The 16,877-nt window shown below is 43.6% G+C and overlaps 1 protein-coding gene across 3 annotated transcripts in view; it reads right to left on the bottom strand.

Moving 5' to 3' along the window:
• CDH1 (cadherin 1) overlaps positions 1-16,877 on the bottom strand; it is a 77,620-nt gene that overhangs the window by 2,674 nt on the left and 58,069 nt on the right. For all 3 annotated transcript variants that reach the window (XM_082436046.1, XM_082436047.1, XM_082436045.1), the window contains 9 exons: positions 16,701-16,876; positions 16,308-16,436; positions 14,560-14,742; positions 12,360-12,604; positions 9,637-9,782; positions 6,174-6,398; positions 5,448-5,678; positions 2,601-2,731; positions 765-908 (listed from right to left, as the gene is read on the bottom strand). In XM_082436046.1, coding sequence (XP_082292172.1) covers positions 765-908; positions 2,601-2,731; positions 5,448-5,678; positions 6,174-6,398; positions 9,637-9,782; positions 12,360-12,604; positions 14,560-14,742; positions 16,308-16,436; positions 16,701-16,876 — 1,610 coding nt within the window. The remainder of the gene's footprint in view (positions 1-764; positions 909-2,600; positions 2,732-5,447; positions 5,679-6,173; positions 6,399-9,636; positions 9,783-12,359; positions 12,605-14,559; positions 14,743-16,307; positions 16,437-16,700; position 16,877) is intronic.

Below are 16,877 nucleotides of genomic sequence, written 5' to 3'. Positions count from 1 at the left end.
TTACCCTAAGCTAGTTAACTTAATGCCTATTTCCCATCCTCCCTTGCATATACGGACAATCCTGGCCAATAACATGTAGGATGAACTTCCTTCTTGCCTAACAGTTTGCTAGAAGAAAGTTTTTGCCCTCTGCTCTGCCCTCCCTACTTCTTGACAGGAAAACAGGCTCAAGGCCTGGAAGTGTGGCCGCCATCTTGTGATCATAAAGCAACAAGCATGAGAACAGGATCTGCTTAGATCATGCAGCAGAAAGGTAGAAAAGGGTGATGCACCAGCCTAGACTGCTTACCCTGGTCTTCTATTTGCATGAGGTAAATCTACTCATATCTATTTAAGCTTCTGGTATTTATAGTTGAATGCATTTCTGATATATACAATATGGAAACTATTTTTCTGGCCCTCAGGTAGCCTTGTGATATACATTTAACATTACATCCCAATGTAACGCAGGGAAAGAGAGACCCATTAGTGAAACGAAACTGAATCTACTTTGAATCTCTTTAGTTTCATTTCTTATTCTATTAAACCTTTTCAAGCAAGTCTTGGTTTTGCTGTATGAACGCTACAAATTCCCTAAGACTAATTCAAAGTGCTATTAGTTCTGAAATTTAGATGAAGCACAAATCAAAAAACAAATAGGGCTCAGGGGTGAAAACATGGTAAAGGAAAGACTCTAAAGATTTTTTCTCATTTTTGACACACTGCTCCTTTCCAAGTTTAGAGATGAGTTTGTTGTGTCTTGGCTTTTGACTCTGCTTACTTACTTCATCAATAAAGTTTCCAATTTCATCAGGATTGGCAGGTCGGGGTCGATACTGGGGCACACTCAGGAGGGTTGGCGCCACATCATTGCGAGTTACTTCAGGCCGAGCATCCAGGCCCCTGTGTAGCTGACTCAGGTCATAGTCCTTTAGAGAAAAAGGTAAAAGCATAGCAAAGAGTAAAACAGAAACAGTCATAAACACAGGGTCATATTTGGTTTACAGACTATGGTACTGGTTAAGGCCTTAACAGTCAGCTGTATGATATCTACAAGCATGTGCCAATGTAATCTGAAATGGCAGCTGGTTTGTTTTTTTTTCTTTTCTGAAATGGTAGTTTTCAACCTAAGAGTCTCCAAATAGCACTGGAAGGAAATATAGCATAAAAGCCTTGTGAGGAACATTTGTGGGTACAGATGTAGACTGTTTTACCTTATTAACTTTTCATAGGGTATGATTATTAGATTATTATTCTGCAAATATTCACTCCTTTCCCACCCTATCCTCTGTGAAAAGAACAGAAATCCATTAATGTAGGGCTATGACATTTGACTTGCTTTGACCAATGGGACATTAATACATGTGACACAGGCAAAGGCTTTAAGTGTACTTTGGTCTTACCTGCTGGGACAAAGAAGATAGGAATTACATGGAACATTCCTGGACACAACTCACAGCACACAGCCATCCAGCCAAACGCAGCCTATATCAGCCTAGCCCCAACCAACCCACACTTTCTTCTGAGCCTAGATGCCATAGACTGTTTTTGTCCCCCCTAAATTCACATGTTGAAACAATGTGATGGCATTTGGAGGTAGGATGTTTGGCAGGTGATTAGGTTGTGACAGTGTATGGAGCCTTCAGGAATGGGATTAGTGCCCTTATAAAAGACACCCAGAGCTCCCTTGCCCATTCCACCACATGAGGACACAGTGAGACAAGGGCCATCTATGAACCAGGAAGAGGGCCCTCACTAGGCACCGAATCTGCCAGCACCTTGACCTTGCATTTCCCAGCTTCCAGAACTGTGAGAAATAAATTTCTGTTGTTTATAAGCACCCAGCCTATGGTATTTTGTTACAGCAGCCCGAATAGAGTAAGACACTAGCTGAGACCAGCAACTGTCCCAGCTAACCCACAAACGCATGAGAAAAACATGCTTATTGATGTGTGCCACTGACATTCTGGGGTTGCCTGTTATACAGCATTATTGTGGTAATAGCTCAATAATACAGAGTAAGGTAAACTCAAAGGAAACAAAATATTAAAACAGATCAGTCCTTGTGCTCCGCAACAAGAGAAGCCACCACAATGAGAAGCCCGGGCGCCGCAACGAAGAATAGCCCCCGCTTGCCACAACTAGAGAAAGCCCGCGCAAAAGCAACGAAGACCCAACGCAGCCAAAAATAAATAAATAAAATAAATTTATAAAAACAACAACAACAACAAAAAAAAACAGATCAGTCGCTCTATGTCAAAGATAATTTGAATAAAGTTCATGTCCTGGAAACAGCAGTGAGGAGAGTAGGCTCTGGAGTCAGACCACCTGGTTTTATTGCTTCCTAGCTCTGTGACTTTGGGCAAATTGCTTAACTGCTCTGTGCCTCTGTTCATTCATCTGAACAATAAATAAATGTTAGCAATGTTGTATTGATGATGATGGTGGTGGTGATGATGATGGTTAATGACAACATCTATTTTCTTGGGTAGATGAAAGGTCTTTAAAAAATTACGCAAAGTGACACAGAGCTATTTCAAATGTCTGTCTTCCCCTAATCATTGCTTCCTCCAAATAAAGAGATTGCCATTAAGCTTTCTCCCATGGTTTTAAACACCCACCTGGTCTTCTTCTCCACCTCCTTCTTCATCATAGGAATAAACGTTGTCCCGGGTGTCGTCTTCTGGGGGCAGTAAGGGCTCTTTGACTACCCTTCTCCTCCGAACAAGTAGCAGAAGCAGCAGAATCAGGACTGGAGTGGGGAAGAGAGAGATGAGAGCCACCGGTCAAGAAGGCCATAAGCAGCAGCTGGCGCAGAGCACCACTGCCTTGCAGACCAGACAGATGGCTGTAAGACAACTCACATGTCTCACATCCCTGAGGTTAATATATGCAGCACTACACAGTGGACAATTACATGAGAACTCAATTGTGGTCTTTAACTGGACCTTAAACCAATCAGTCATTTCCCAAAATCTGGAGCAAAGTACTCTAGGCAGCAGAAATGGTCCAGGCAAAGACTCCAAGCAGATGGGTGTGGTTAAGGAAAGACAGGGTCAGCGTGGCTGTAGCAGGATCACCAGGGGAGAAAGAAGGGGAGAGGGGGTCAGAGGGGCAGCAAGGACATGCGGACCTCTGGAGGGACTCTGGCTTTGATTCAGAGTGAGTTGAAGCCATTGAAGGTTTGTGAGCAGGGCTGGGTCAGCCTAAATGTGACTAACACATGCATATTATTCTTATTCAGTTATGGGGGGGGGGGCACAGACTATAAAATCGCCTGGTACACAATGAAAAAACACCAACAAATTTTAAAATTAAAAATAAACAACAGCAAAAAAAAAAAAAAAAAAAGCACTTGGTATACTCCTTATCTTCTCTTAGGATAAATCATGTAAGCGTGCTTTAAAATCTATTTTCAAGGGTTTCATCTGATCTTGGGGGCTATGTCTAGGCTATATACGATTAATATTTAATTTTTTAAAAAATTAAATAATTTATTGTGAATGGGAAAAAAATATGATTCCGTGTGTTTTCTAATAGGTCCTTATACCCAAGTACCTAGTGAAGCATCACTGCACTGAGACAGGAGGTGGCATACACTTGCAAGTACCCAACCTACCTGTTTCTGAAATCAGAAAGATTCCAAGATCTTATCCAGATAAACAATATAACCCCCTGGACCATGACTAAAGAACAGAAATACTGAGTGAGTTCTTGCTAGGTGGGCCAGGCCTGTCTTGGCCCTGAGGACACAGCACTGAAAACAAGGGAAGCTGCAAACAGCCCCCATCCCTGTGGAACTTAGGGCTGAAGAGCCAGAGGAGGGCTATCGTTTCCAAAAGGATGCTTCTTATCAAACATTACTTAAATGTTATGTAAGGGAAAGTAACGAAAACATGGCATATTGTTATCACCTCAGGAAGCACCACCCAACTCAGCTGTCCTGAAACCCCCCAATCCCCAGTGTCGGAGACAAATCCTGCACAAAGTAAGCAACCAAATATTGGTTGACTACACAAAAACTTTCATATCCTCTTGTCTCTCTAGAACATTCTTTAGACGCTTAATTTCGATGTCTGCCCATAAGGAACAAGACACTGGAAATCTGCACACTGGCATTGCTTCTGCTGTAAATGTTGCACATTTGAACATTCCGAAATGTTGTTCTCAGCCCCTGTGTCTAATGAAATACACCCATAGCAAAGTTAGATAAAATATTGACTTTTTTTATAGTAGCTTTAAGTATAACTGCGTGGTGGCAATAAAGCCACGTGAATCCTGGAGGAAGAAAGGTCCAGAAAGTTCACTGAATTGTAAACAACTCTCTCCTTCCTTTTCAATTTTGAGAGGATGCAGCAGAGGGCAGGAGCTAAGGGGACACACTGCAAACATTTCCTGAAGGCCAACAGGTAATCCCTTCTTCAATCTGTTGAAGCAGCAGAATCAGTAACACTGCTGAATCTAAACTGAAAGCCCCCAGGTGGTCCCATTGCTCCCCTCTAAGGACTTTCTTCTACTCCAGCAAGGTCGGCCTCTCTGCCCTACACAGTCCGTCAAGCCTTCCTCTCTCTGTGCCTTCGCTAGTGTGGGAACCACCACAAATGGCCCTCTGGCTGTGAGGATTCCCCCAGTCCTGTGGCCCAGCTATCCTGTCTTCCACCAAACCTTTCTCAAGACTCAATCAACAGCCTCCTCGTCTGACTGCAAGGACCTTCGTGACCTGAACCACGTGTCATAGCTCCTAATGATTAAAAAAAGCAACAACAACACCATCTTTGAGGTTTTCTGACTTGCCCGCCACTAGCTTTTAGAAACCATAACAGCACCTGTGTCCACCCTAGGGCTCAGTCTACAGGTAGGCTCAGGTGATATCGGTTTTAAGGACTGTGCCAGAAACTGCCAAATTTTCCCCAGTAACCTTTTTCCCCTTCATCCTTTGAGTCACTGATACTCACCGTGCACCCCACACTCCACCCCTACTCTCGGCACCAAGTTTTAACTGGACACATGGTCACCCGTTTAGAGTGGGAGGTGCCAGGTGTGGCTGTGTTTGGGCCAGTGGGATGTGAGTGAAGGTGATATGCTCAGTTTCCAGATATGTGCCTTCCACTTCCTCTACACCCTCCTCCAGGGTGGGATGTGGAGGAGGTGGTGGTGAGCTGGCACTGACCAAGGCCTCGTTGCTCCGAGCGTGGTCCAAACACCTGCAACATCGGCATCACCTCAGAGCTGGTTAGAAATGCAGAGGCTGAGGCCCCACCCCAGACCTACTGGCTCAGCATTCTCATATACGGGTGATTTGTGTACACTCAAGCTGGAGAAGCACTGCCCTCAGAGGCTGAAAGAACAAAATAGAAGGACTGGGCAGCCTTCCAGTCTTGGACCACTTACCCCTGAAATGCTCAGTAAGAGAAAAACCTCCCCCATTTCAGAAGGTAGAGGCTGAAACACTTGCCAGCTGCACTTACTCAGAAAAGCAAGAATGCCTCCAAGAATCCCCAGAATGGCGGGAACTTGCAATCCTGCTTCGGCGTAAGGCCTGGCCTTCCTACAGTTGCTGACGACCCCTTCACAGTCACACACGTGCACATCTAAGGTGGTCACTTGGTCTTTGTTCTGGTTGTCTATGAGCTTGAGATTGATTTTGTAGTCACCCACCTCTAGGGTTTTCTTTGGCTTAAAAATCAGAGATTCATGTTCTGGAGGAAGCAACAAAAATGAGGGGATCAGGAGAGATAAAAAGTTCATTCTAGATTAAAATTATTAGGGAACTAGAGACATTCCAAAGCTGAATGAAGATAACAGCTGCTTGGGCTGTAGATTATTGGGCAGTATGTCACGGACTCAGACACCAGAAACGCAAAGGGATCTTTGGTTCAATGCCACAAATGTAGAAGGGACAAGGAAACAAGCCTTAAAAGGGATGACAAGTGGGGAATTCCCTGGCGGTCCAGTGGTTAGGACTCCGAGCTTCCACTGCTGGGGGCCCAGGTTCGATCTCTGGTCGGGGAACTAAGATCCCACAAGACGTGTGGTGCAGCCAAAACAAAACAAAAACAACAACAACAAAAACAAACAAACAACAACATAAAGGGGGTGACAAGTGGATATTGAGAAGGGAAATTCAGAAGCGGGAGGCGCGAGGGAAGCACGGGGTCAGAGCAAAGTTTCCAAAATAAGACTCAAGTGCCCACCTTGGTCATTGTACTCAATGGTCCAGTTGACACTTGCCCCATGTGTTAGTTCTGCTGTGAAGGGAGAAGTGTTGGGGGGAAGATCAGGATCAATGATGTTGATGATATAAGGCTGTGGATTCCTCTGGCAGAAGTCCATGATCCGAGGTTCTGGTATGGGGCCATTGTCATTCACGTCATCGAGGAATAGGAGCAGGGTTCCCGTTCCAGTAGCAGGTGGAGAACCTAAGAAAATAGACAGGAAATGTCACAGCTCAGGACCACTGATGAATCCCTAGTGCCTCCCATCAGACTGAATCCAACTCTTCTCCTGGCTCTTCAGGGCTCCCTCGCCAGGCCCCACCCTGCCCACAGAGCCACCCGTCCTGCCGGTTCCAGGCCATCCTCATTCCTGGCTGGGCAGACCTCTGACATGCCTATTCCCCACTTTGATAACAATTATTCAAGTTATTCCTCACACCAAGGACTCCTTCCATCTTCACACATAACTTTATTCATCCATTAAATTTTAACATCCCTATGCCAAGGGACGGGGGGAGGGAAGGAATGGGAGTTTGGGATTAGCAAAGGCAAACTATTATATATAGGATGGATAAACAACAAGGTCCTACTGTATAGCACAGAGAACTATATTCAGTATTCTGTGACAAACCATAGTGGAAAAGAATATGAAAAAGAACATATATATATATATATATATATATCTCTGAGTCACTTTGCTGTACAGAAGAAATTAACACAACATTGTAAATCAACTATACTTCAATAAAATTTTTTAAAAAACACAACTTTTTTTAACCACTCTAAGAAGTCCTCCTCACCCCCTACTAGTTCTCCTTCTCTGAACTTCTAAGGCTTTAAGATCGTTATCAAAGGATTCAGCCTTTTACAAATGCCGCAAGTTGCTTTTCAAATTAGATTCAGAGATTTATACACACGTCTGTTTGTATTTCTTTTACATCCTGACATAGCACTTGATAATAGAAAAAGTAGACCCTCAAGGAATCATCATCATCAATATTAGTATATTGCAGGGAAAAAAACCCCAGAGGAATGTATCTCAAACCCATAAATATTTATACCTGGGCGGCTATAGTGATTATTTTTTCTTTTTACCTGTGAAAATTGTGGTTAAAAGAAATAGCATAAAACTTACCATTTCAACCATTTTTAAAGTGTACAGTTCAGTAGTGTTAGTATAATCACATTGTTGTGAAACAGCTCTCCATAATTTTATCTTACAAAACTGAAATTCTGTACCCATTAAACAACTCCCTATTTCCCCCTCCAGTTCCTGGTAACCACCATTCTACTTTGTTTCTATGAATTTGACCACATTAGTACCTCATCTAAGTGGAAACCCATAGTATTTGTCATTTTGTGACTGCTTTATTTCACTAAGCACAATGTCCTCAAGGTCCATCCACATTGTAACACATGACAGGACTTCCTTCTTTTTTAAGGCTGAATGATATTCCATTGCGTATGTGTATACCATATTTTGTTTATCCATTCACCCATGGATGGATCTTTTTACTTATCATTTGAATTTTCTTGTTTTAACAATGAGCAAGTATCATTTAAAATTCTTTTTTTTTTAAATTTCTTTATTTTTGGCTGTGTTGGGTCTTCGTTGCTGTGCACAGGCTTTCTCTAGTTGCGGCGAGCAGGGGCTACTCTTCATTGCAGTGTGCAGGCTTCTCATTGTGGTGGCTTCTCTTGTTGCGGAGCACCTGCTCTAGGCACGCGGGCTTCAGTAGTTGTGGCTCGCAGGCTCTAGAGCGCAGGCTCAGTAGTTGTGGTGCATGGGCTTAGTTGCTCCGCGGCATGTGGGATCTTCCCGGAGCAGGGCTTGAACCTGTGTCCCCCGCATTGGCGGGCGGATTCTTAACCACTGCCCCTAAAATTCTTTTTAATTAAAGAAAACTTTAAAAAATGTTTTTTAATAAGATAATAGATTTTCTGAAGAAACTTCATTCTCCTCTTAGACCTACATCAAAAGTATTGAGTCATGCACAAAGTAACACTTGAAGGAATATATTCAAAAGTACCATAATTTAGCCATTAGTATTAGGTCAGGGGTCAGCAAACTAAGGTCTTCTGCCCAAATTAGGAACACAGCTATGCTCATCCCTTTTCAAACTGTGTATGGCTGCTTCTAGGCTATGATGGCAATAGAGATTGTACGGTCTACAGAGGCTAAAATATTTACTCCCTGGCCCTTTACAGGAACCTTGTCAACTCTTGGTTACCTCCAGGCCAGGCTAGGGAACTCCCGTGCAGCCAGAGACAGATGGCCAGCATAGCACTGCTGCCCAAGCAGTGGGTTAGCTTCCCCTTTATGCAAAACATTTCTGCAAATGGAGCCCCATCATGGCTCTCTGCTGTTAACCTGCTGCCTCCCAAATGACAGCTCCAGGAGCAGGTTTTAGATTCTAAATGACTAAGCCAGGGTTACCCCTCCACAGCATGCTCAGAATGTGATGAAGGCTACATCACTCCATTAGCCACCCATCCAGCCCCACCACGGGCTTACTCGCCTTGCCCTTTGCTTTCCGGATTGTCAAATCTGGAATTACTACCTCGGGAGGTTGGGGAGGGAGAGGGGAACAGATTTAATCACAGGAACTAGCAGGTCTCTTTTAACAGTAACTCCACTTCTGAATATCTATCCATGGGAAACACTTGCCCACAGAGGCATGTACAATGATGTTTACCTATCACTCACAAAAATAATGGAGAACTGGAAATAATCCCTGTGTTTTTTAATGTGTGAATGGTTAAATTATGCTATATGCAGATAACATCATTTAATTGAAAAGAGGTAGATCTATAATGTGCCAAGATAGATCTCCGTGTCTTTAAGACATATGTTCAAGGAAAAAAAATTAAACATGCATAAGACAATGGTTTTTATAATAAAAACAAAAATAGGCTATAAACCAGATAGTGGCTTTATAATAAACCATATTTCTATATGTTTATAAATGTATCTGAATACACAGAAACAGTCTGGAAGGAGCCACACTTCACTAATAATGATGATGATGATAAAGATAATAACAGTCCTTACAGAGCACAGACTAGGTAGCAGGCACTCTTCCAAGCACTTTTACATAAATTAACTCATTCAACCTAGATGGGGTATTATCATTTTGTTGGATAAAGGAACTGAGGGACCTAAAAATTAGGTAATAAGTCCAAGTTCACACAGGTATTAAGCTTTGGTTCTGGGATCTAAACCCAGGCAGTCTGGCTCCCATGGGGTTCAGGTACAGAGGGAGCAGTAAAAAGGAACTTCTGCTTGGCCTAAACTCTGTGCATTTTGGACAATGCTTTGAGAACGCTTTGTTGAAGAATGAAAGAAGAAGAAAGAATTCATGCCTCCAAAAGGATAGGGGCAAGGCAGTGAGCTGGTCAGGAGGGTGAAGCAGCAAAAACCAAATGGTAAGGGCATCCTCACCATTGTCAGTGGCTATAATGAGGGCCATGTACGTGCTGTTCTTCACATGCTCGACGTTCTCTCTGTCCAACTCAGCCCGAGTGGAAATGGCACCCGTGTCCGGATTAATCTCCAGCCAGTTGGCAGCGTCCCTCCAAATCCGATACCTGGAAAGACACAAGCTCTGATTTAGAACGGGAACAGCGAACGGTAGGTAGCTGAAGAAGGTTAAGGTTCCTCTTTGTTGATAGATACTTCTAACTTCCTTATTTCAAAAAAATAATGACTCCTACAGAAATTTTGCCAGAAAGGTTTGATGAGCATCCATGTACCCTTCACCTAGATTCATCCACTGTCGATATTTTGCTATATACAAAAGTTGATACACACATATACATAATTTCTTGTTTTGCTGAACCATTTGAGAGTAAGTCGCAGACATGATGTTCCTTTACTCATGAAAATGTCAGTGTGTTTTCTCCTAAGAACAGAGGCATTCTCTTACATAACCACAATTTGATTTGCAATTTCAAGAAATATAACTTTGATATGGTACTACCACTTCATACATGGTACATATTCAAACTGTAGATTTCTCCCAAACTGTACCACCCTCCCCACACCCCTGCCCCAATCCAATCCAGAATGCAATCCAGGATTAGGCATGGCATTTAGACGTCAGATTTCTTTAGTTTCTCTCAGACTGACCCCCCTAAAGCGTACAGCAGTTCTCAAATGGTCACAGTATGGCACCCAACACCCCCGCCATGAGCATTTGGAGATTTGGGTTGACATGGTGACTTGGGAGTATGCTGCACTATTGGCATTTAACGGGAGGTGCCAGGGAGGGTAAAGCTCCTTCTGGTCTTACACAGCCACCCCCCAAAAAATTATTCAAAATGCCAAGAGAATCCTGTTAAGCCACACCTTATTAGGAATACCAGAAACAGAAGAAACGTAAGCATGAAAAACAGAGATATACTGCCCAGTTATCTATCGAGGTCATTGAAAGGCTCAGAAAGGGAAATAAAGAAATCGAAGGAGGAAAGGGTCCTGGATACCTGTGGGCTTATCCTCATGTTCTTAGAAGTGCAAAGCAATGAACTACATATATCAAGTGGTCTTTATTCCAGGGGTAAGGGTCTCTGCAAACACTGTTAAGACTTGGTCCTTGAACTTCCCCAAATAGATGCTTTGAACTATCTATTTCATTACTACAAGCTAAGATATCAACACAGCATGGAAACCATACAACCCAAGGCTTTAATCACAAAACAAAAAATCCTACAATATCACAATGCCACTAACACACCTAGCAAAAATAATAATTACTTAATGTCAAGTCTATGCACAAGTTTCTCTATTTGCCCCAAGGGTGTCTTCTATAGTTGGATTGTTTGAATCCATCTTTAAGCATAGTCTACACATTACAATTGGTTGATTCCTCTCTTAATCAATACCCTTAATCTAAGCAGTCACCCTCACCCTTCTGTCATTATTTGCTAAAGAAATTGGGTCATTTGACATAGAGCCCCCATATTCTGCATTTGGCTGACTGCTTCCTCATGGCATTTAACTTGTTCGTTCTCTGTACTGCATCAAAATCAAATCCTAAGGCTTGATTAGATTCTGTTTCAACCCTTCTTTTCTCCCCCAAATATAATATTTAAGTGGCACTGTATACATGCTGTTGAATCACTTCGAGTGGCACTTAATATTGGGCTGTCCTTGCTCTTCCAGCAGATGTTAAAATCTATCAGAAGGTTTGGATGGTCCCAGCTTGGTTCCTCCATTTAAAAATTCCTCATCATCCTTGACCTAATGACTCTGGCAGCCATTAATATCACTACCTGGATCCTTTATATCCGTATGGTGCACATGCACAGTTTAAAGCTATTTATGAGCCCTTCCAATCAGGATAGAATTAGCACTTCCCAGAATAACTCAGAAATTGAAGCTGCACTTAAACTTCATGTTTGTTTTACGTTTAATAAGTCACAGGCACTGATACTAAAACAAACACCTCCCCCTCCAAACAAGAACATGCTCAATTTATTACCAAGTGGGACTCTACACTGGATTTGCATAACCTTTTCTCTAAATAGTTCAGAGCATTCTAATAGTTTCCTCTAAAGTAAATATTAACAGGTAGGAATCCCTCTCTGAGAAGACGAAGTGACCGAGGCCTTTGTTATCCCTGGAAATCATGCTATTACTAAAAAGACGCAGATGTGCCATGCTTGGATTTGTGCTTAAGAGTCTTCCCTTTGAGTTTCCACCATTGTCACACTGGAGCACCAAGTATGTAATCAGACCCAGCTCTCAAAAGAATAAGAACATCCTTTATCTTACATGGCCACAGTGGTGTTGCTGTTGGTTGGTTTGTATGTGTGTTTTCAGCGTCTGTGGCTGTGATCTACATTACAGAAGTGCCTTCAAGTTTACAAAAAAAAAAAAAGAAACAGTAAGCTACTTATAGCACAATACCATGTACGTAAATTAAAACCACATTCCTACTACACTAAGTGAATTCAAAGAGAGGAAGCACAGTAAACCGACAATGGCTGACTATGGATGGAATGGACAAGGTGCGGGGAATGGGGATAAAAATATAAATAAGTCAAACAAGAGAAGGATCTTCCACAGACCAATGATGATAAAAATGCCATGAACAAAATATCTTATACATACACGTACGCACACAGCCAGTTGCTGCCAGTCAGTGGAAAATCCCTCACACTTACGTGATCTTCTGTTCCATAAATTTGTCTGGCTCCTGGGCGGTGTAGGACGTGATCTCCAGGCCCAAGCCGAAGTCCTCGGGCACTTTCACTTTCTTCTGAGGAGGCATGAAGATGGGGGCTTCGTTCACATCTATCACGTCCACGGTGACGGTGGCTGTGGAAGTGGAGAGAGTGACCTCAAAGGGGACCGCATTAGTCACTGCCACATACAGGATGTACTGTTGCTTGGCCTCAAAATCCAAGCCCTAAAGAGCAGAAAAAATACATTTTATGTTAGGGAAAAAAAAAAAACAAAAAAAACATTAAATCCTTAACTAATGTTTTTTGGTTAGCAATATATCAGTGGTTCTCACATCTGGCTGTATTAAGAAGAACTGACTTGAGAACTTTTAAAGAAAACACATGCCTGGACCCTAACCCCAGAGCCAGTGAATAGGAATCTCTGAGGTTGGGGTCTGGACGTCAATATTTTTTAAAAAGTTCCCAATGACTAACATGCAACCAGATTCATGTTGAGAACCCCAGGAAAAGAATAAAGATGAGCTACATGAAATCTCAAGTGGCAAGCCTCTATTAACAAACGTAGCACATTAAGTCATTTATGTACCTGAGACCAGTAAGAATGTTCACATCCTATGTTGACATGCTGCCCGTGTAACAGCAAATGGACAAACGACCCCAGCTGTCCACCTCCCTAACCCCAGTAAGTTTAGTGGCAAGAATATGAAGCTCAGAATCAGTTGGCAGTGAGCTCAAATCCCGGCCAGGCCATTTCCTTAGCTGTGTGATTTGGGCAATGGAACCTCTGGGTCTGTTTCCACACCTAAATAAGTAGGAAAAGGAACTATCTCACAGAGGCACTGTAAGGGATCAACTGGAACTTTTATGAAGGACCTTGTGTACGGTGGGAACTTAAATTACTACCTTTTTTCTTTTGGTGATAGAATAATAACACAAAACACTGACATCAAATGTTTAGTGGGAGGACTTCCCTGGCGGTGCAGTGGTTAAGAATCTGCCTGCCAATGCAGGGGACATGGGTTCAAGCCCTGGTCTGGGAAGATCTCACATGCCGCGGAGCAACTAAGCCCGTGTGCCACAACTACTGAGCCTGCACTCTAGAGCCCGTGAGCCACAACTACTGAGCCCACGTGCCACAACTACTGAAGCCCATGCGCCTAGAGCCCATGCTCCGCAACAAGAGAAGCCACCGCAATGAGAAGTCCATGCACCACAATGAAGAGTAGCCCCCGCTTGCCACAACTAGAGAAAGCCTGCACACAGCAATGAAGACACATCTCAACCAAAAATAAATAAATAAGTAAATTTAAAAAAAGAAATGTTTAGTGGGAGTTAAGATGACATACTAAGTGATTCAGAAATGAAGGGTCTGCTCACTTGCTCAAGGGGAAGTCAAACCTCTGGCGCTAAGCTAGGGATCCATTCATTAACTCTTTGACTAACTTCAACAAGGAAATCACTCAACTTCTTACTGTTCAAGTTTCCTAGACATCTTTCACAGGCTTATTTGCCCTTCTTCTAAAATCATCCAGCAAAATAGCAGAGACCATAAACCATTTTTCTTCTCATTTGCAAAATGGACATGGCGGGGTGGGCAAATGTTTCAGAGAAAGAACATATTAAAACAGATGGTACAGACTTCCCTGGTGGTGCAGTGGTTCAGAATCGCCTGCCAATGCCGGGGACACGGGTTCGAGCCCTGGCCGGGAAGATCCCACAACTAAGCCCATGTGCAACTAAGCCCATGTGCCACAACTACTTAAGCCCGCGCACCTGGAGCCCGTGTTCCTCAACAAGAGAAGCCACCGCAGTGAGAAGCCCGCGCACCACAACGAAGAGTAGCCCCCGCTCGCCGCAACTAGAGAAAGACCGCGCGCAGCAACGAAGACCCAATGCAGCCAAAAATAAAAAAATAAAATAAAATAAATAAATTTATAAAAAATAACAATAATAAAAATAAAACAGATGGTACTTCCTTTTCAATTTTAGGGTGCGGTGTGGGAGCGTCCTAATTTCCCACATGAGCCTGAAGAGTCACTGCAAACCCCACCAGAATCTGGGAGAGCTGCCCTCCCCCACCCCACCAAGGCCACGCTAATCTACTTCAGAGAAGACACCAGGGGACAAGGGCCTCTGGCTGCGTTGTCAATTTCTGCATCTTGCCAGGAACCATACAAACCTTAGCCGTCTTCAAGATGCCATCATTGGTTACTGGGTCTGTGATGACAACAAACTGCTTCTCGTTATCGTTTAATATTTTGTAAACGGCCTCCCACGCTGGGGTATTGGGGACGTCGGCATCGGTCACTGTGAGTGTGGTGATGACCACGTTAGCCTCGTTCTCAAGCACCGACCCCACGTACTGCAGAGCAAAGAAAACGATGTGTCACTTAGGACATACTCAGACCCAGCAGTGGAGCCAGGGTTCAGGGGGCTTAGGGAGTCCTTTCTTGAGCCCAAGCTTTGAGATGAGTCTTGGAAGAAGCACCCACCCTACCAGCATGGCCCTTATTTCCTGTTGGTGGAGCAAGCCAGCACCCAGGGGCCCTGTGAGTACCTGAAAGAGCCAAGGCCCTGGCTGTCCACGCCCCTCAGCATACTCTGGCCCAACTGCTGACACTGTAGTTTATCCCCCATTCCCGTCTTCCCCATCACTCTCAGTGGTACCAGTAATTTTCATAAATGTCTGGTCATTACAGTCTTCTACTTAAAACCCTTTGATAACATCCCACTGCACTCAGGATAAATTCTGAAATTCTAAATTCAGTCCACAAGGTCCTGTAGGACCTGGCCTCATTTGGTTCACTACACTGACTGTTTTTCAGTTTTTGCTATTCATCAAGCTTCCTTTTGATGTGGGGCATTAAACTGTCTTTCTTAAGCCTCTTGTACTCACAGTGGCTAGGTTAGAGTGGCAGACACTGCTAATTGTCTACTGAATATCCACTCTCCTCTTCTTCACTAACTACATGGTTGATGGCAGCAACGTGCCCAGAGAAAATACTGTATTTCCAGTCTTCCTTGCAGACAGCAGTTGCTAGTAAGAGGTAAATGAAACTTGTGGGACGGGTCTTCACAGAAATAAGAAAACTTGACTTAACATCAAGGCCTTATGCCCCCTTGCCTTTGCCTTCTTCCTGAACGAAGCACAGATATGGCTGGAGCTCCAGCTGTCATCTTGGGCCATAAGGTGACATTGGGGATAGAACCCATGTACCAAGGACGGTGGGAAAGCAGATAAAGGAGGCTTGGTTTCTACTGACTGAGTGGACTATCTACCTCTGGGCCATTTGTGACACAAGAGAAAAAGTCAACCGTTTGTTTAAACCACAAGAGTCAAATCTCTGTTACTAACCATTAAGCTGATTTCTAAGTAACACAGTAAGGTTTCAGGTTCTTTCACACAGCTCTCAATACCTTCTCCTTGACCGCATTTAATATAATTATACACAATAATCAGTATAAGTTGTCTAACATACCCCTAGCTAGACTATAAACTCCACAAGAATAGAAGTGTCGTCTGTCTTGTTTGTGATAATATCCCCAGTGTCTAAGACAGTGCCTGGTATAAACCCAGAGAATATTTTTTCAATGAATAACTAAAACCTGGTAAGATCTGCTACCAAGATGAGGACATGGAGTCAATAGGTGCTTTTTTTTTTTCCTCTTTTTTTTTTTTTTTTTTTAACATCTTTATATGGAGGTTCCTTTAAAAAAAACCTAAAAATAGGTGCTTTTTGCAACTTCAGAAATCTGTGTCAATAGGCCCCAGAGTGAGGAGGGCAGAGACAACTGACATCCCAACCTGCTTGCTTTTTAGCTTCAAGTTTACTAGTCTGGGAAACGTTTCCAAAGGGTTCACCCATGAGATACTGGGAAACAACCAAGGACCTTTGGAGACTCCCTAAGGAGGTGCAGGGTTATTACCGTGGTTGGGTTGAAGATGGGAGGGTTATCGTTGGTGTCAGTGACTGTGATCACAGCTGTTGCGGTCGTGCTTAAGCCGTCACCTTGAAGGTCTGCAGCTTGAACCACCAGGGTATACGTGGGAAAACTCTGTAGAGATCAAACACACCCGAGTCAGGACTGACAGCCACATCAGGCACAGCCCAGCCCATCGCATAGAAACAGATTATTTTCTCATCTGCTTAAATGCCAACCTGCCTGCCTGCCTGGCCCCAAACCTCTGGACAAATGTTTCGATACAAAGCTCAGAACCATCACCATACTAAGCAGCAACTGGCCTCGGCAGAGTTTTACGTCATCCAGACGATCGAGCTATTTGCCCTCAATACCCTCTGGATCCTCTTGACCCCTGACCTCCCGGTCCAGCCCGGTGGTGAGCACACTGATGACGCCCGTGTCCCTGTTGATGGTGAACATTTTGTTGTGTGGCAGCACAGGCTCTTGGCTGAGGATGGAGTACGCAATGGCAGCGTTGTAGGTGTTCACATCATCGTCTGCGTCTGTGGCTGAAACCTCCATCACGGAGGTCCC

The sequence above is a fragment of the Balaenoptera physalus genome, assembly GCF_965194825.1.
Source record: "Balaenoptera physalus genome assembly, chromosome: 19".
Taxonomy (NCBI): domain Eukaryota; kingdom Metazoa; phylum Chordata; class Mammalia; order Artiodactyla; family Balaenopteridae; genus Balaenoptera; species Balaenoptera physalus.
The sequence above is the reverse complement of the archived record's forward strand: the minus strand, read 5'-3'. Positions and strand labels throughout refer to the sequence as shown.